A 19,921-nucleotide genomic window follows, 5' to 3' on the forward strand; every position below is an offset into this window, starting at 1 on the left:
TTTTACAATCTTTATTTTCTTTCATTCTGAATTGTGCAAATAAATTTTTGAGTTTTTGTTGTTAATACTAAAATTATTATTACTAAAAATTAATTTTTTTTACTATGCGCATTATTTTATTATTCCAGCATTATACATGCTTAAATACTTTTTATTTTTTAATTTATAAATAATATTTATTTATTCTATAGATAAGTCCATAATATAAATTAAAAAGAGAAAATCATAATATTAAAAAGTTTAAAAAAATAAAAAGAAGATAAATGTTTATAATTTAGAGGGTAAAATAGGTATTTGACAATCCAATAGGCATAATTCAGTGACTTTGTTGTTACAAACGAAAAAAAGAAGTGATTTTAAGAGATAAATTGGGATAGTTGAGTGACAATTTGAGTAATGGACTCGAGGTTTAGCCTAAGTACATTGTACTGTTGAAATTATGGATTCAGAATTTAATATCAGTTGAAAATTTAGTGGTATTTTGGGCCACCCATTTGGGGTTAAATCAACAATGTTAAACCTACTGAATATGCCTAAAAAAAAAATTCACCATAGCTTTTGTTTTGACTTAAGAAATTATTGTATCTGTCTCTAATTTCTCCGTCGATTATGGTCAAAGTACCCAAAATCAATTGACGAAATCTAGTACGGATCCCATACCGAAAATCATTTTTCTCTTTAATTTCTAGCTTCGTACATTAATCCCTCAACTTATTCAGCTCTAATTCTCAAAATTATCAAACGCCCATTTCAGACTTCTTTCACTTGTTTAGTATTACCAAATGACAATTATCAAAGTGTTTGTGAATATGCCTCAATGTAAGCTGTTAACTTTATGTCAGAAGTTTTACTGCTGGCCATGATATATTCAAAGCTATTTTTGAGCTCAATCAGGTATATATTCCTACCTTTCTATATACCGTCCATTCCATTTTATCTGACCGGATAAATCAATTTAAAGAAAAATATAATCTACATCATCTTTAAAAGAGAAAAAAAATATAGATATAAGAACGTCAAAAGTGGAGATGCGGGGTATCGATCCCCGTACCTCTCGCATGCTAAGCGAGCGCTCTACCATCTGAGCTACATCCCCTTGTTGATACCATTCTTTGCTAGCGTTTAGATATAGATTTGGTTGAAACTTGAAAAAATGAGTTTTTGAAGATGAGATGGAAAATGAATTTTTAAAGTTGAAATTGTGTTTGGACATGTATTTTACTTGAAAAAAATTTGAAGTTTTGTGAGTAGGAAACTTCAAAAACTACTTTAGAGTAGTTTTGGAGTTTGAAGATTTTGTTTTCAAAATCTGTCAAAAATGGTTAAATTTTATAAACAAACAGATATTTAAAGATAAAATTTGAAAAATAACTCCCAAATTTTATCGCCAAACAGGAGCTTATATAGCTCCATACTTGACCTATGCAGAAGAGAGCTTGACTGCAAGACCAGGGATAAAAGTCGATCTTAGTAATCCAATGGTGCCAAGTGAAAGGGCTCTTTTGTTAATAGGAGCGGGACTTATTCTTTTTCTAACAAAATTTTTTTGTTGTATGTGTGCTTTTTGAAGTATTTTATTCTCAAGTATAGTTATGATTTTTTTCAATTTGCGTGTCTATTATTTTTATCAATAATTATCTATCTTTATACTTCAGATCTTGAGTGATTAATAAAGGAAAATATTACAAAATCAAAAGTAGTTGATTTATGGTCAGATGAATGAATCTCCGGGAGCTCGAATGAGAGATGGTGTAATCGGCGTTGAAAGTACAGTAGAAATTTTGGAAAACTTGTTGGAGAATTATTTCATCACGATGTCTTTTTCTTCGTTATTCTGATTTTGGTTTTCGTATCATGGATCTTGGGTCGCGCTTTATGGCCCCAGAGAGGAGGAAGGGCGTAGTAATCGACGAAATGCTTCGGGGAGTTTTTGCTTCTGATCTCTCTCTGAGTCTCTAGGAACTGGGTTGGAACTTAAGACCATAAGCTCTAGATTTGGGGGTTTTCGCTATAGCCGAACACAAGGGAAAGATCATTTTTTTTACCGGAAAAGATCGTTTTATCAGGTAATGGATACACTATAAGCATTCCTTTGATTATGTATTATGTATAAGCCTTCCAACAAACAGAAAGACTTGTATGCATCAGGTCAAATGAAATAAATAAATTTTATTGACAAATTCTCAACCTTTTTAATGAAGTTTGTGTCAACTTCAACTTCTAAATAATCTTTTTCAGTTTCTTTTTATTTTTATTTTTTAACTTCAACCAAATATTATTCAAATACCTAATAAGGGCGCTGTTAAAGAGAGAGTTCCTACACGAGTCAAGCTAAGCTACATGTATGGTTCAATTTGATTTTATATTTTAGCGAGTCTTAAAATTCTATTTCGGCTAAATAATATTTGAGAAATTCGCGGTTTAAAATTTTTTACAGATTAAAAAGCCTCTCATATTACAAATCAAATTTTTAATCTAATTGCTCCAGGTCTGTAGTGTTTTGAATTGGATGCAAATTATTTTTCACTCTTAAGCAATGTTTTAAAAGGCGGGGCGTGAGGCGAGGCATTTTACTTCTGACGAGGCGAGGCGTAAGCCCTGAGACATGGGGCGTAAGTCCCACGAATCTTTAAATTTTACTAGTTTCAAGAATTTTAAAATAGTATAAAATAAAAAATAATTATTAAAATTACATTAAAATCACAAAATTATAACAAATAATCTATTTAAAATATTTATAAAGTATAATTCAACTATGAATAATATGAAAAGTATGACATATATCATAATATGCAAATTAGTTGCAACGTCATTACAATCAAATATCAAAAGTAATGTATTCGATACAAAATCTTATATGTATCTCTTAAGGAGTAATGAATCTTGAAAGAATTTCGATATTATAATTTGATATTTTTCTTAAAATAGTCCTTTTATTTATTATGCTTTCTATTTGAAAGAGAATTAATATAAAAACATAATTCACAATTTCAATACGATTCTCTAGCATCATTTATTTTTTAAGTTTCAACAAGTTAATAGAGTGACACATAATTCACCATACAATACTATGATAACTAATTATTACTAGCTAATACTGAGCTATTAAATTAATAATTATTGTATCTCGTAAACATGAAAAAAAATAATATTTAGAAAAATAATTATAAAAAAATTATGGACTATTATATATTAAAGACATAACAAAAGTTAATAAATAATACTTTTTAAAATGAAAGATTTATTTAAAACTAACTATCATAGCAGTCTTAGTGGATAATGTACAATAATTTTTATTTTAATTGTGACATAAAATACTCTCAATTTAATGATTTATGATAATAAAAAAAAGTAATTTCGAATACTTAAGGATTTATTAAGAAAATTTGAGGATATACAAGGTTAGCTACATACAATTGCATAAAGTTCTATTAGGCGAGCCTAGTACGCTGGGCGTTGGGCATGTCCGGGGCGTAAGCCCCGATGGCCGAAGCGTAAGTCTCACGGAACTAAGCCCCACACATAAGTCCAGGGGCGTTTTACGAGTGCTCCGCCCTAGGGCGAGCCCCAGGCGAGTCCTAATTCTGCCTTTTAAAACAGAGCTCTTAAGTATTGTTGATCTAATCTCATATGGAGTTCTTAGAGCCAATTGATTCAATCTCTTTCAGATATTTTTATCAGATTTCTTTGTAGTTAATAGGCAATAGCTTGCTTTGATCCTTAATGAACCAATTTTAAACATACCTTCATTGGCTTAGCATCTTGTACTAGGGCTGTTTATCAGGCGGATTGGGCGGTTATTTACTCTTAACGGTTTGGCTTAACGGTTATCGGCTTTTAAATATATTAATCTGTTAGCCACCCGATAAGATATCGGGCGGATTGGTATCGGTTTAGCTCTTATCGGGCGGTTTATCGGCCTAGCATACATATTCACAAATCGAAATTATCCTCAACTAGGTACTGCCGTACTGAAGTACCTAACGTGAAATAGAAAATTAAGTTTTACAATAGGAGGGATAGAATCCAAAATGCATCAGTTAATATGCCGAAAATGTAAATCATGCGTGACGAAGGAACTAGTCTGCCTTCTTGCTACCAAAACCAGAAAGAATTAAACAAGTTCAACAGTCATTTAGCCAACTGACTGATGCAATTAAGTTGTTGCTCAACAAGACCAAAAGTTGTTGCTCAACAAGACCAAAAGCTGCTGCTTAACAAGACCAAAAGCTGCTGCTCAAACAGTAGAGAAATATCTTAGGAACAAGCCCATCATCAACTATAGAGTTGCTTATTTTCTCGAACAACTCATATAATTCTTCGACTTCATTCACCGTAACTGGAATACATCACAATAGTTCAAAAAGTTTATAAAGAATGATTAATAGTTGTTCGGGATTGGATTAAACACAGACCATAACTTGCTGACAATCATAGCTCAATACATGTTTGTAGTTTTTTGTTTATTTACATGATGCATATTCACAGAACCACAGTGAAGGCCGTAATACTGAACTACAAATTCCATGATCATATTCGCCACACATGCTTACCTCTCTTTCTCAGCACAAGAATTTTTACATAAATTTATGTCAGGAGATAAGTTGCAGGCATTTTGTTGACCACTGCCCTCAAATTGTTTGAAAGAGAAAATTGTTTCTATGCACCTCGAATTCAAAATAAAACAGGGAATAGGCAGAGTAGTTGATGAATAATCTTACCAAATATATTAATACTACACGTCAATTACGGAAGGGTCTTTTCCATTGCTGGCTAAATCTGAAGGAAAAAAATTAAAATAATGAGTCGTGCGATAAATATAAGCATATCAACAACACTTATATACAACAAATATAGTAAAAATATTATTACCTTGTTCAAGCTGCTCAATTTTATCAAGATCTTCCTCAACACTAATGGGTTGTTTTAATTTTTCATTTCGAAGCCAATCTTGAAGACACGCTAGAGCTTGCACCAATTTAGGAGTTAATGAACTCTTAAATGAATCAAGAAGACGTCCTCCCGTACTAAATGCACATTCGGATGCCACACTTGAAACCGGAACAGCTAATATATTACGATCTATCTCCGCAAGAATAGGAAATCTAGCTGAGTTCAATTTCCACCAAAGAAGAACATCAAATTCTTTAGTGTCATCCTCAGTTTCTTCACATAAATATTTATCTAACTCTGTTCTAGTATCAACACCTCCACTCCCACTTTTATAGTTTTTTATATCTTGCATGAGTGATTCTAAAAGTCCTATATTTTGGGTGCTTGCTTGACTGCCAGAAAGCCCGGAAGTCGAAGTGTCCAATGAAGAACAATCTGAAGATAAAGCAAGCACAACACCTTTTGAGCTGGACTTTACATACTCACTGAATAATGAAGTCATGTACTTCGTTACTTCTGCTTGTGTAGTTGCCCCCGGATCTACACCAAACATCTTTACAAGTGCAAAGCCAACTGATTCGATCTTGTAACGTGGATCCAAAATACATGAGATAAAAATTATCTTGTTCATTTTCCTTGGATCACCCCAATACTTATCAAATTTTTCTTTCATATTCTTTGCCATTTCACTTAAAACTATATCTTCATTTGCTATCAATTGCTTCAAATAGACAGCAACTGTGCAAATTTCAAGAAAATGAATATTCGATGTAACATAACGTGATTCAGATATCTTCAAAGTAAGAAGATTGAAGATTTCAAGAAACTTTGTAATTCTTTTTACATTATTCCAATCACTACTCAAAAGTTCACCTGTAGGAATTCCAACATCAATATAAGAATGCTCAAGATAATGTCTCAAGCCAATTTCACTAGAAGCATAATGTGAAAATGCACTTTCAAATTCAATAGCTCTGCGCAACATCAAGTAGGTGGAATTCCATCTAGTTGAAACATCTAAGCATATTATTTTCTTAGAATTGAATTGTTCAGCATCAAAACATTCTTGAAACCTCTTCAACCGCGCAGGAGACTGCCTAACATATCTCACTGCATGCCAAATCCCGACTTATTGCTAGCTAAAATTGTAAAGTTTCACGAATTTCTGCATTTAATTGGAACTAATTTCGAGTTTAAGGATATAATTAAAATCCTCATGTGTATATGGGCCCACAAGAGTGTGGTGAAACCATTCGAATGTAATAATGTATGTATCCACACCATAAATTGTCCAAATCCATGACAATGTGAACGAGTCAAAACTTGAATTTAAAAAAGAATTAACCCAAATAGCACCCCACCTAATTTCTTAAACTAAAAATAGTCAACGAATATATATATATAAACAATATATAATCTATGTATACTGACTAAAAAAGTAAATAGTAAATGTAAGCGCGTAACAAAGCTAGTATTTAAGCTCCAATGTACGAAGGAAAGAGTGAATCTGACCGGCTATTTGTGTAATAAAGCTCCAATGTGCGAAGAAATTGGAAGAGGCAATACACAATCTCAAATTGATGTTGTACGTTCATATACACAAGGAAAGGAGTTCAAATATAATTAAAGAAAAATAATTTTAATTTATTAAGAAATGTAGCTCAAAGTAACAATATAAAACAAAAAGATAAGTAGAATAAGAGAAGAAGAGATAACTCTCTTATTTCATCAAGTGTTCAAGTGTGTTCCATCTCACATTTCATGCCTCTATTTATACTATTATATATGAAAGTTACAAAATGATTGTCTTAAATATGACATTAACAATTGAGATCATGAGGAAGGTCATGGGGAGAGATTATGGAGGTGTGGGCGTTACAATCATAATAGTGATGAGTAGTGGAAGGTTATTTACATCATGAGTGAAAATAGTGGGAGTAGTGGACATCCACATTAACTATAGGTTTTACAACACTCCCCCTTGGATGTCCAAAAATAGATAATATGCCTCGTTAAAACCTTACTAAGAAAAAACTCTGTGGGAAAAAAATCTTAGTGAAGGAAAAAGAGTACACATATCTATAATACGCTTTATTTGTTGCCTCGTAAAAACCTTACCAGAAAAATCCAGTGGGACAAAACCTAGGCTAAGGGAAAAAGAGTACAGCATGTATCTTACTCCCCATCATGAAAACATCATTTTATTTTTCGAAGACGGCGCATTCCAATCTTCTATCTCACTTCTCAAATGTTGAGGTTGGTAATGCCTTAGTGAACAAATCAGCCAAATTTTCACATGAACGAATCTGTTGAACATTAATTTCACCATTTTGTTGAAGATCATGCGTGAAAAAGAACTTTGGTGAAATGTGCTTTGTTCTGTCTCCTTTGATGTATCCTCCTTTCAGTTGAGCAATGCAAGCAGCATTGTCTTCATATAGTGTAGTTGGATTATCTGTTTTCATAGGAAAACCACACATTTCATGAATGTGCTGAGTCATTGATCTCAACCAAACACATTCCCGACTAGCCTCATGAATGGCTATTATCTCAGCATGATTTGAAGATGTGGCAGCTATTGTTTGTTTCATTGAATGCATAATATAGATGTACCTCCATATGTAAACAAATAGCCTATTTGAGATTGGGCTTTATGTGGATCAGACAAATAACCTGCATCGGCATAGCCAATCATTTCTGACTTGAATTCATTAGAATAAAATAATCTCATATCTATAGTTCCCCGAAGATATCTAAATATATGCTTAACACCATTCCAATGTCTTCTTATTGGGGAGGAGCTGAATCTTGCTAATAAGCTTACTGCAAAAGCAATATGTGGCCGAGTATTGTTGGCAAGATACATCAGTGCCCCAATTGCAATAAGATATGGAGTTTCATCACCAACGAGCTCTTCAGCATTTTCTTGAGGCCGAAATGGATCTTTATTTATGCCAAGCGATCTCACAACCATTAGGGTACTCAATAAATGTGCATTATCCATGTAAAATCGCTTTAAAACCTTTTCAGTGTATGTTGATTGATTGACAAAAATCCCATTTGGTACATGCTCAATTTGGAGGCCAAGACAAAATTTTATCTTAGCAAGATCTTTCATTTCAAATTCTTTCTTCAAACACTCTACAACCTTTGGAAGCTCTTTAGAAGTGCCAATGATATTCAAGTCATCAACATACACAGCTATGATGACAAATACAGATCCAGACCTCTTAATAAAGACTAGGGTCATTTTTGTACCCTTCCTTTAGCAAATACTCGCTAAGGTGATTGCACCACATCCTCCCTGATTGCTTTAATCCGTATAAGGATTTCTAAAGCTTTATTGAACAAGTTTCTCTTGAACTTTTATGTGCTTCAGGAACTTTGAATCCTTCAGGGATTTTCATAAAAAATTTATTGTCTAGTGAGCCATATAAGTAGGATGTGACAACATCCATCAACCGCATATTAAACTTTTCATGGGCTGCCAGATTTATTAGATACCTGAAGGTAATTGCACATACCATAGGAGAATATGTCTCCATATAATCAATGTCAGGCCTTTGTGAAAACCTTTGTTCCACAAGTCGTGCTTTATATCTTACGACTTCACCTTTCTCATTTCGTTTTCGCACAAAAATCCACTTGTAACCCATTGGCTTGATGCCTTCATGCGTTTGGACCATTGGTCCGAAAACTTCACGTTTTTTGAGTGAAGACAATTCTGCTTGAATTGCATTTTTTTTATTTTGGCCGATCATTTCTCTGTCTACATTCATCGACAGCTTTTGGCTCAAGAACCTCATCTTGTTGCATTACTTCAATTGCAACGTTATATGCAAATTATTGTCAACAACAATATTATTCTGGTTCCACCTTTTTCCCGTAGAGAACATAATTTATTGAGATCTCTTCATTTTTATCATTTCCAGGTACTAGAACCTCCTGTGAGGTCTTATCAATTATTATGCCTTTATGCTCCTCTTGAGCAATTGCCTCCATGTTTTAATCAACTTGATCATTTGCTCCTTTCCTTTTTCGGGGATTCTTATCCTTGGAACCGATTGGTCTACCACGTTTAAAGCGTGGCCTAGACTCATTTGCATTATTATACAGCTGGTACATCAACTCGAATTGGAGCATTTATAGCTGGAATATGTGATTTAGTAACCCGCGGAAGGTTAGTAAATGCATCTGGCAATTGATTTGCAATATTTTGCATATAAATAATCTTTTGAACTTTTTGTTCACATTGATTTGTGTGAGGATCCAAATGAGATAGATATAATATGTTCCAATCTCTCTTTTTCTAGCTGTTTATTTTCTCCCCCTAATGTTGGAAAAACTGATTCATCAAAATGACAATCAACAAATCTGGTTGTAAACAAATCTCCTATCATAGGCTCCAGATATTTAATAATAGAAGGAGATCCATAACCAACATATACTTCCAACCTTCTTTGGGGACCCATCTTTGTGCGTTGTGGTGGAGAAATTGGAACATATACTGCACATCCAAAAATTCTTAGATGAGAAATATTTGGCTCCTGACCAAAAGCCAACTGTAATGGGGAGACTTTATGATAACTTGTTGGCCTTATGCGCACAAGTGCTATTGCATGCAAAATAGCATGTCCCCACACTGAAAGGGGAAGTTTTGTCCTCATTAGCAATGGTCTAGCTATTAATTGGAGGCATTTAATCAATGATTCTGCTAGACCATTTTGAGTATGAACATGAGGAACTAGATGATCAACTTTTATTCCAATGGCCATACAATAATCAGTAAAGGCTTGGAATATAAATTCACCAGCATTATCAAGACGAATTGTCTTAATTGCATAATCTGGAAATTGTGCTCTTAACCTTATTATTTGAGCTAACAATCTCACAAATACCATATTACGAGTTGACAATAAGCACACATGTGACCATCTTGTAGATGTGTCTATCAAGACCATAAAATAGTTGAATGTTCCACAAGGAGGGTGTATAGGCCCACATATATCACCCTGTATACGTTCCAGAAATGCAGGGGATTCAATCCCAACTTTAGCTGCTGATGGTTTAATAACCAATTTTCCTTGAGAACAAGCAGCACAAGAGAATTCCTTAAATTGAAGAATCCTTTTATTCTTCAATGTGTGTCCATTTGAATTCTCTATTATTCCGCGCATCATGTTAGAACTGGGATGGCTCAAACGGTCATGCCAAATGATAAAATCATTAGAAATAGTAAACTTTTTGTTTACTATGGCATGTGATTCAACCACGCCAATCTTTGTGTGGTACAATCCAGAAGAAAATACGGATAATTTTTCGTGCACATATTTTTTACCCGCTTTTATTGTAGTAATATAAAGGTATTCAACCTTTCCTCGTTTGAGGTCTCAACATGGTAGCCATTTTGGCGAATAGCTTTGAAACTCAATAAGTTTCTTTGAGCCCTCAATAGGTAATATCGTTCCTCCAGGTAGTAATAAGGCGCTCTTCCAGAGCCCTCAGTTAACTTTGTACTACCAGATATTGTATTAACAAGGCCTTTTTCATAACCAAATAAGAGAAAAATTTCTTTTCTCTTAATATTATGTGAGTTGTAGCACTATTCAAAAGGCATAAATCTTCATTACTCATCTTGGATACAATTAAAAACTGGGAAATTTTATTTTCTTCATAAAAAAATAAAAGTACATCATGAGAAATATGGAAAAACTAACAACACCAACAACAACATAAGACAACTTAAATACTACTTGAAAATAAAAATAACTTTAGAACGAGATAAAAAAAATACTGAAAATAAAACAACATAATTTTATTCCCCAATAAAATTATCCAACTTTAGTTTTGATCTCCAAAGAAGTCTTCAACTTCCAAATGAGTAAGATCATCGAGGCCTTGAAAATCATCATCATTCAAAGCAAAATTTGCTTCGGCATTGTCATCATTTTTGTTTGAAGGCCTGCCTCAAAATTATTTTTAGAGGTCAAGTAAGACTCCACTGGGGCATTAGCAGAAGATGCTTCAACATTATTTGTCTTTCTTTTGATGGAGTTTTTACAAAACCTGACAAAATGCTCAGGGCATTCAATTTTCCAATGACCTTTCATGCCACAGTGGTGGCAGTTACCGCTTTTGCCTCTTTAAGGATTGTTTTGAGAACCCATATTGTTCTCTCGTTTGCCATGACCACTACGATAATGACTATTATATCATTTTTTACCATTTTCATGCCCACGTACATTCATATGGCCATGATTATTATTCTGTCTTTTTCCAGACTTATCACGTCTAGCTGCCATATTCGCTTCAGGAAGCGGAGCTGACCCTGTGGGACGGGCTTCATAATTTTTCAGTAAAAGGGTATTATGTTGCTCAGCCACCCGAAGGCATGAGATCAATTCAGAATACTTTTTAAAACCCCTTTCACGGTATTGATGTTGTAATACCATATTTGAGGTATGAAAAGTCGTAAGAGTCTTTTCCAACAAATCCTCATCATTCATAACATCCCCACATAATTTCAGTTGGGAAGTTATTCGAAATACAACAGAGTTATACTCACTTACAGTCTTAAAATCTTGCAACCGTAAGTGCACCCACTCATATCGAGCCCTTGGCAATACCGTAGCCTTGGCAATACAATTCAATTGGATCTTTCACAGTTAAATATTCAACCTTCAAACCTTCATCCAAATGATGACGAAGAAAAATCATGGTCTTCGCTTTGTCCTGGCTCGATGCCTCATTACCCTGAGTAATGGTGTTACCAAGGCCTTTAGCGGCTAAGTGAATCTCAGCATCGAGAACTCATGATAGGTAATTCTTTCCAGAAATATCAAGTGCCACAAACTCAAGCTTTGACAAATTCGACATAGTGAAAACTATCAAATAAGATAAATAATTAGAAATCATTAGGATAGTAGCGTAAAGAATCTTAAAAATTGACATAATATCAAATTTGTGATCTATATACACTAAAGTGATAATTTCATAGAAAAGAATACTATTTATTTCTTCAAATTATTAGTATATCTTTGATGTTAACTAGAACAAAAATGTTTTCTAATTTTAACACAATTTCAAATGTCGAACAACATAAAACAAACATTCTTCTCTCAATTAATTCTATTAACATGAAATAGCAACTTTCACATGACAATCATGTAAATAACTTAAAATAAAGAAACATTGAATTCTTTATTTTTACATATATCTAGAGATGTGAGAAATTATAAAACTGCATATTAAAGACACTAACAATGAAATCAAAATATACAACGAAGAAAACAAAATGAACAAATATACCCGAACAATGAAAAGAGCTCAACGTCGTGCTGATAACGTATTAAGAAATGTAGCTCAAAGTAACAATATAAAACAATAAGATAAGTAGAATAAGAGATAACTTTCTTATTTCATCAAGTGTTCAAATGTGTTCCATCTCACATTTCATGCCTCTATTTATACTATTACATATGAAGGTTACAAAATGATTGTCTTAAACATGATATTAACAATTGAGATCATGGGAAAGATCATGGGGAGAGGTTATGGAGGTGTGGGAGTTACAATCATAATAATGATGAGTAGTGGGAGGTTATTTACATCATGGGTGAAAATAGTGGGAGTAGTGGACATCGACATTAACTATAGGTTTTACAACACAATTCAAATAAGGAAAGATTTAATAAGTACTAAAATTTTAGTTGATTTCAAAGTAATAAATTTTAGGAAAATAAGTAAATGCATATTCCTACATATTAGAAAATTAATTAATTATTAATTATAAAATATAATATAAATATAAATATATAGTATTTGCACATACACTTAATTGTGTGTATTCGTAATCAAATGCATAAATTGGATAACAACTTAAAACGCCCATAAGATTGCTTCAGACCACCGATGTGGGACTTATTCATATTCCCCACATGGATAACAAACTAATTCTTATAAGAAATTCCAATGCTAAAGATGAGGAGGAGCAAGTTAATTAACAACATAGTAGGATTGAGAATAACTTATGTTGAATGTGGCGAGAACTTAGGTCCATTGTTTGTTTTTCATCCAACTTGGTGGAAGAAATTCAGGCTTGGGTGAATATCCATCTATTCAAAAAATCATATAAAATATTTTGTACCAATATATATTTGTACTTTTACACAAACTAATCTAATGAGAGGATATAATATAAATGTCAATAATCATACTAAAATAATCTAAATAAATGGGGCTAATAATGCTTCATCTTCGATTGCATACAATTTATAGGGAGAGTTGAACTTTCACAATTGTTTCTATGGCCAGTTACTGTTACTGCCTGTGTATCTTTAAAGTGTTTGATAAGAAGAGTTAACAGAAAACACGCTAGTCTTGTTACTAGAAAATATGCCATATCCATTAGCAGTTCCCAAAGAACAAATCTAATTTTTTTACTTTTTCCCTTCTCGAATATTGTGAATGGAATTACTCGTTTATCCTCATTATCTAGGATCTTTAACCAATAGTTTGAATTTTGACTCAAAAAGAAAAAGAAAATGAAATGCTTTAAATATGGGGATAGAAATTCCCATATTTACTAGGCTTTGATTCGGGTGATTGTTACGTTTGGAATCCTACTTCAGTGGACAAAGTTCAACTCTCACCATTTCCTGAGTACGGCAATCTAATGTGCCTTTTATCCGCACCACCTCATGATCCAGAATGTCGCATTCTTGTCCTAATTGATGAGACTCGTGATGATGACACGAATGTTGAAGCCGCCTACATTTTACTTCTGGAAGCCAGGTTATAATCAAGAATTTCATAAGAAAGATTTACAAAATAATTTGTCGCTCTTGACAGTTTCCAAAGGAAAATTTTACGGATTAACATTGGATCAATACTAGTACATTTGGATCTAGATAATGACTCGGGGATAGTAACAGTTACACCAATGGTTAACCAACTTGTGTATGATTACACAGAATGCTTAGACATGTCATAGCTTGAGAGATACCTCTTTGTGACGATGATGATATGTTATTATATGTTCACATATTCTATCATGGAAGGCACTTGAAGGAGATTTTCGATTTTCTAGTATTTCAGTTTGATTTTATAAAATAAATGTGGGTAAAGGTAAAAAATATTAGCGAAACTGCAATCTTTTTAGGTCATTCGTAGGACACAACTTGCTCAACAAGAGATACTAATCTTAAGAGATAATCCATCTATGTAATTCGTCTTTATGTCTTCAATATAGAAACACATAGCATATTGGTATCCCTACCTTGACCACATGTTAGCAAGACGAACTCGTGGTTTCACTAGCTAACGCTTCCTTCCCAATGCAATTAATTTTGTTTGATTTGGTTCGTTGAGCATCAAGACCGGCTGTTTTCATTGTTGAAGATTGTTTTCTTATTAAGTTATTATAACTTCTTTGCTTCAATTCTAAAATCTCGCATACTCTTGTGCTTTCATGTTAAATCTCCATAAATTGATGAATTGAGTTGTCCGTAAATGCAATTGAATGAAGAGGATGAAGAAATTAAGAAGAAGCAAAAAATAGAGAATAATAGAGTTTCAGTTCTTCATTATTGACGTGCTATCCTTACAAGAGTTGTATATATACATCTCTAATCCTAATGAATGACAGTTGTAAGTCAACTAACTAATACACTCCACTAACACATAAGTTAGGTAACACTGTCAGCAAACAACTAACTAACTAATTGATCATGGTCAACTAACTAGAGTCACGTAATAGTTGTACTATTTAATTCTTCTACACCCCCCCCCAAGCTAGGCGATATGAAGAGGTTCTTCATGCCTAGCTTGGATAGGAGATAATGATGCTGAATTTGAGTGAGTCCTTTGGTAAGAATATCGGCTTGTTTCCAGAGGAACTCAAATGATGAAGACAGACCAACCCTTGCTTGACTTTCTCGCGTATGAAATGGCAATCGACGTCGATTTGCTTGGTGCGTTCATGAAAAACTGAATTTGTAGCAATTTGAATAGCGGATTTACTGTCATAATATAGAGAGATAGGTAACTGAATACTCATATGCAATTCCTTAAACAATCCAAGCAACCACACAAGCTCAGCAACTATCGAGGCAAGACTTCTATATTCTGCCTCGACAGAACTTCTAGAGATAGTTGTTTGTTTCTTGGATTTCCAAGAAATAAGGGAATTCCAAATTTAACGAAGTATCCTGTAACAAACCTGTGAGTATTTGGACATGAAGTCCAATCAGCATCACAATAAGCAACTAAACAAGAAGAAGAAGCAGAAGACAGAAGGATCCCAGTTCCAGGAGATTGTTTGATATAACGAACCAACCGTATAGCAGCTTCCATATAAGAGACATTGGGTGAGTGCATGAATTGGCTTAAACACTAAACTGCACAGCTGATATCTGGACGTGTGTTAGTTAAATATAACAGCCTACCTAAAAGTCTCTAATATATACTAGGATCATCAAGAAGAGCATCATCAGTCACCCCAATATGTGCATCAAACTCTAAGGATGTCAGCTTCAAATTAAACTCCAAAGGAGTACCCACTGACTTAGCTCCAGCCAAGCCCATATCTGATATCAGTTCAAGGGCATACTTCCGTTGATGCATAACAATACCATCCTTGCTTCTGGCAAATTCGATCCCAAGGAAATACCTCAGCTCACCAAGGTCTTTGATCTTGAAACTAGACTGCAAGCATGTCTTAGTTTCAAAGATCATGGTGGAGTCATCACCTATGATCAAAAAATCATCGACATAAACCAACACTATAACAAACTTTTCCTGAGACCATTTCTGAAAAGAGAATAATCCAAATGACTTTGGACAAATCCATAGGACAATAAAGCAAAAGTTAATTTTAGATTCCACTGCCGAGAAGCTTGTTTAAGTCCATACAAAGACTTAAACTACCTACAAACATGCTGAGAGCCCTTAGAACTGTAAAAACCCTAGGGTAAAATCATATACACTTCTTCATCCAAATCACCCTGTAGAAAAGCATTATAGACATCTATTTAATGGATTGTCCAATGCTTGGTTGCAGCAATAACTAGAACACATCTAACAGTAACCATTTTAACTACGGGTGAAAATATTTCTTGGTAATCTAATCCCTCTTGCTGACTATAACCCTTTGCTACCAATCGTGCCTTAAACCTTTCTACCTCGCATGTATCTTTATACTTAATTTTATACATCCACCTACAACCAATAGCCTTTTTACCAGTAAGCAAAGGTACTACCTCCCAGGTATTGTTAGCTTCCAAAGCTTGTAGTTTAGCTTGCATAGCCTCAATCCATTTAGGATCCTTGGCAGCCTGTGCATAGGTCTGAGGCTTAATATCAGCAGAAAACTTGGTGAGAAAACTTTGATACCTTGGTGTTAGAGTATCATAGTTAACAACACTAGACAGTGGATAGAGACAAGCAGCAACATCTTTGCCAGGAACAACAAAGTCCTTCAACCAAATAAGTGGCTTAGACACCCTTCCAGATTTTCTGTGTGGTGGTTCTAGATTAGAAACTAGTGGTAGTCCTGAATCAGGAATAGATACAGGAGTAGAAGAAGAAGATGAATCTGTAGTGAGGGAAGCTGATTCTGCATTATCAAAGACTGTTATTTCTGATGAATTTATTGCTTGTGGATGGTTTGATGGAATGGGAACAGAATCTTCTGGTGGAGCAGAAGGGATGGATATAACCGGAAAGGAGAAGTCTTGGTCCATGGCCTGGGAATAGAAGGGAAAGATGTTCTCATGAAAGAGAACATCTCTGCTAATAAAGACTGTCTTGTGCTCAATGCTATATAGCTTATAATCTTTCTGAAAAGTTCCATAGCCAAGTAGCACAGAAGGAGTAGCTCTAAGACTGAATTTATCCTGCTTAGGTAATGTTGTTGCATAACAAAAACACCCTATTACTCGCAAGTGAGACAATGAAGAACATCTATTATATAACACCTGAAATGGAAACTTGTTCCCCAAAACAGTGGAAGGTACCCTATTAATGACATATACGGCAGCTTCTATACAACATCCCTAGAACTTGGATGGCAAATGACCCTAAAATTTGATAGCTCTAGCTGTCTCAAAGATATGCCTATGTCTCCTCTCAACAACCCCATTCTATTGAGGAGAATAAGGGCAAGAACTCTAATGAACTATCCCATGGAATTTGAACAACTCACCACAGATATTATTGAAAAACTCTGACTCATTGTTAGACCTAAATGCTGACACATCAGACTTCACGCGCATCATAAAAACCCATGTCCATATGGAGAAATCATCCATAAAAATGAGAAAGTAGTTCATGCCATTGTAAGTGGAAATTTTGTAAGGCCCCCAAACATCTATATGAATCAATTCAAAAGGTGCAACAACTCTACTATTACTACTATGAGAAAATGGTAATCTAACTTGTCTAGCCAATGGACATATGCTACAATGATCTAATGTAATGCTACACTTATTGTTCAAGGTAAAAATTCTTCTTAAAACTGCCATAGGTACATGACCCATCCTCTTGTGTCACAACTCTAAATCTGTGATCCCTCTTACTTCCAAAGACCTCATCTTCTCCTTGATTTCAACATCTCCTTTTGGTCTCAAGATATAGAATTCCTCTTCCTTTTTACCAATCCCCTTCACCCTCCCAGTGAAGAGGTCCTGGAAGATAAAGAAATCAAGATAGAAGCTATCAAAGCACTACAAGGCTTTAGTCAGTTTTGAAACTAATAAAAGGTTGAATTTAAAAGCTGGTACACATAGAACATCTTTGATGAAATCACCTCCTGACAAATGGCAATTTCCTACATGAGTAATTTGAGTAGATTGTCCAGTAGGCATTTGAACCTGTCCTGAATTTCCTACTTTAGTAGCATCAACCAACAACCGTTCATTACCTATCATATGATTAGTAACTCATGTGTCTACTATCCAAGTAGGATTAGAATCAGAATCAGATAGAGAAATACCTGCCATATTTGCACTAGGTTCTTCAATTGAAGTTTTATTCAACAAATTGAGGATTTGAGAGTACTGTTCTGGTGTAAAAACTGGTGATGTCATAGGTGGAATTGGACGATGAATAGGAACAACATATCTATCTGATTGTGCTAGATTTTCACTCGGCAATGCACCTCTCCTTTTTGACTTAAAATCAGAAGGATATCCTATGATTTTATAACAGTTTTCTTTCAAATGTCCTTTCATGTTGCAAAAATCACATTTCATTAACTTGAAGCAATTCTCTTTGCAATGTCCTCTTATGTGACAATATTCACACTCTAGATTATAATCTTCTTCCTTTGCTTCTGAGCATATTGCTTAGTGGTAAATAAGGAAATAGGCTCCATGTTTTCAGTCAACACACAATGTCCTCCTGCTACCAGTTTTTGACTCTCATCTTGAAGCAACATCGCATATGCTTGATTAACATTAGGAACATGAGATTCATTAAAATCTGGTTGCGTGCTTGACTATATCCATCATTAAGGACCATAAGAAACTGTAACAAGCGCTGATATTGCAGATGATTAGCATACTCCTTAGATTTTGCACATTCACATGAAGGAGGTGGCATCAATGAGTCATACTCATCCCATAGGTCCTTCAATTTAGAGTAATACACAGAAATAGAAGAAGTTCCATGTGTTAATGTGAAAATTTCTTTATGTAGATAGAACATGCGAGATGTTGTCACCCTATCAAAACGCTCTCGCAAATCCTCCCAAATAGTGTGAGCACTAGAACGAAATAACACTCCACTAAGCAGATCTCGACTAACATTATTCATTATCCATGATTTTACCATGGCATTGCAGCGATCCCAGTGATTAACAAAATTTTGTCCATAAGTGTCTCTAGTAATTGTTCCATCAACAAAGCCTAGTTTGTTTCTGGTGAGCAAAGAAACTTCCATGGCATGTCGCCATAGAGTGTAATTCTCCATTCCGATCAGAGGCATTCCGATCGAAAGCGAGCTCGGAGTATCAGAAGCATGCAAATACATAGGGTGATTGTGATCAATTACAATCACATTTTGTGTAGTAGTATCATCCACCGCCATGAGATTTAGGGCACGAAACTAAAAAAACTCAAAATTCACCAGAAATACCTAAGGAATCTCTCGATCTTCAACTGTCGTCAAAGAAAATCCCTAGATTCACTCAATTAGGGCTCTGATACCATGTTAAATCTCCATGAATTGATGAATTGAGCTGTCTGTAAATGCAATCGAATGAAGAGGATGAAGAAATTAAGAAGAAGCAAAAAACAGAGAAGAGCAGAGTTTCAGTTCTTCATTATTGACATGCTATCCTTACAAGAGTTGTATATATACATCTCTAATCCTAATGAATGACAGTTGTAAATCAACTAACTAATACATCCAACTAACACATAAGTTAGGTAACACTGTTAAGCAAGCAACAAACTAACTAACTGACAAGCAACTAACTAACTAACGGATCATGGTCAACTAACTAGAGTTAGTCACGTAATTGCTACACTGTTTAATTCTTCTACATTTCATTCGTTATATGGTTCCTGTAGTTAATTGAATTGAGGTGATTTAACATATATAATTACGGTTGTCTTTTACGAGTGCCCGCACATGTAATTTAATTAGTTGAGTAATAATATACTAATTCGATAGTAGAGGTAATCTGCTTCTCGATAGTAGAGGTAAGCTAAAATTCCATGAAGGTTAACTGATATAATTCTGGATTTGAGAAACAAACTTGAACTGATAGAAGATAGGATAATAGCACAATGCTATAGAGAAGGAAACAAAGTTGCTGATATCCTATCCAATTATGGCTTGAAAGTTAGGCATATGCATAGTTTCACAATTTGCAACAACTACCAAAGGAGGCTAGAGGAGAATACATAACGGATATATTACAATTTCCTTCATTTAGAATGAAACAATCCAAGAATAGTATTTCTCTAGATAGGAGCCTGGGCAGAAGATATCAATTTAATGGTCCTTGATATGCTTGTAATTATAT

At 34.3% G+C, this 19,921-nt stretch overlaps 2 protein-coding genes and 1 non-coding gene across 3 annotated transcripts; all 3 read right to left on the reverse strand.

Moving 5' to 3' along the window:
* Nucleotides 1–1,023: 1,023 nt before the first annotated feature.
* On the reverse strand, nt 1,024–1,096 carry TRNAA-AGC (transfer RNA alanine (anticodon AGC)). Its single transcript has one exon. It is a non-coding gene; the product is annotated as a tRNA-Ala (tRNA).
* A 15,002-nt stretch (nt 1,097–16,098) lies between these two features.
* LOC142164969 (uncharacterized) lies at nt 16,099–17,429 on the reverse strand. Its single transcript, XM_075223633.1, has 3 exons — nt 17,096–17,429; nt 16,152–16,822; nt 16,099–16,110 (listed from the first exon to the last, which is right to left on the reverse strand). Exons 1-3 carry the CDS (start codon nt 17,427–17,429, stop codon nt 16,099–16,101), a joined length of 1,017 nt encoding a protein of 338 aa, XP_075079734.1.
* An 865-nt stretch (nt 17,430–18,294) lies between these two features.
* LOC142164970 (uncharacterized) lies at nt 18,295–18,978 on the reverse strand. Its single transcript, XM_075223634.1, has one exon. It carries the CDS (start codon nt 18,976–18,978, stop codon nt 18,295–18,297), a length of 684 nt encoding a protein of 227 aa, XP_075079735.1.
* Nucleotides 18,979–19,921: the final 943 nt, after the last annotated feature.

Source organism: Nicotiana tabacum, chromosome 10, assembly GCF_000715075.1.
Source record: "Nicotiana tabacum cultivar K326 chromosome 10, ASM71507v2, whole genome shotgun sequence".
NCBI lineage: Eukaryota > Viridiplantae > Streptophyta > Magnoliopsida > Solanales > Solanaceae > Nicotiana > Nicotiana tabacum.

What these genes read in the sequence shown, in the direction of transcription:
- LOC142164969 (XM_075223633.1), bottom strand. Translation starts at nt 17,429, where the DNA reads ATGGGTCATGTACCTATGGCAGTTTTAAGAAGAATTTTTACCTTGAAC. An exon ending in GTTTTTCAATAATATCTGTG is followed by an intron (nt 16,823 to 17,095) that starts GTGAGTTGTTCA and finishes TGCGAGTAATAG; the next exon opens with GGTGTTTTTGTTATGCAACA.
- LOC142164970 (XM_075223634.1), bottom strand. Translation starts at nt 18,978, where the DNA reads ATGGCGGTGGATGATACTACTACACAAAATGTGATTGTAATTGATCAC.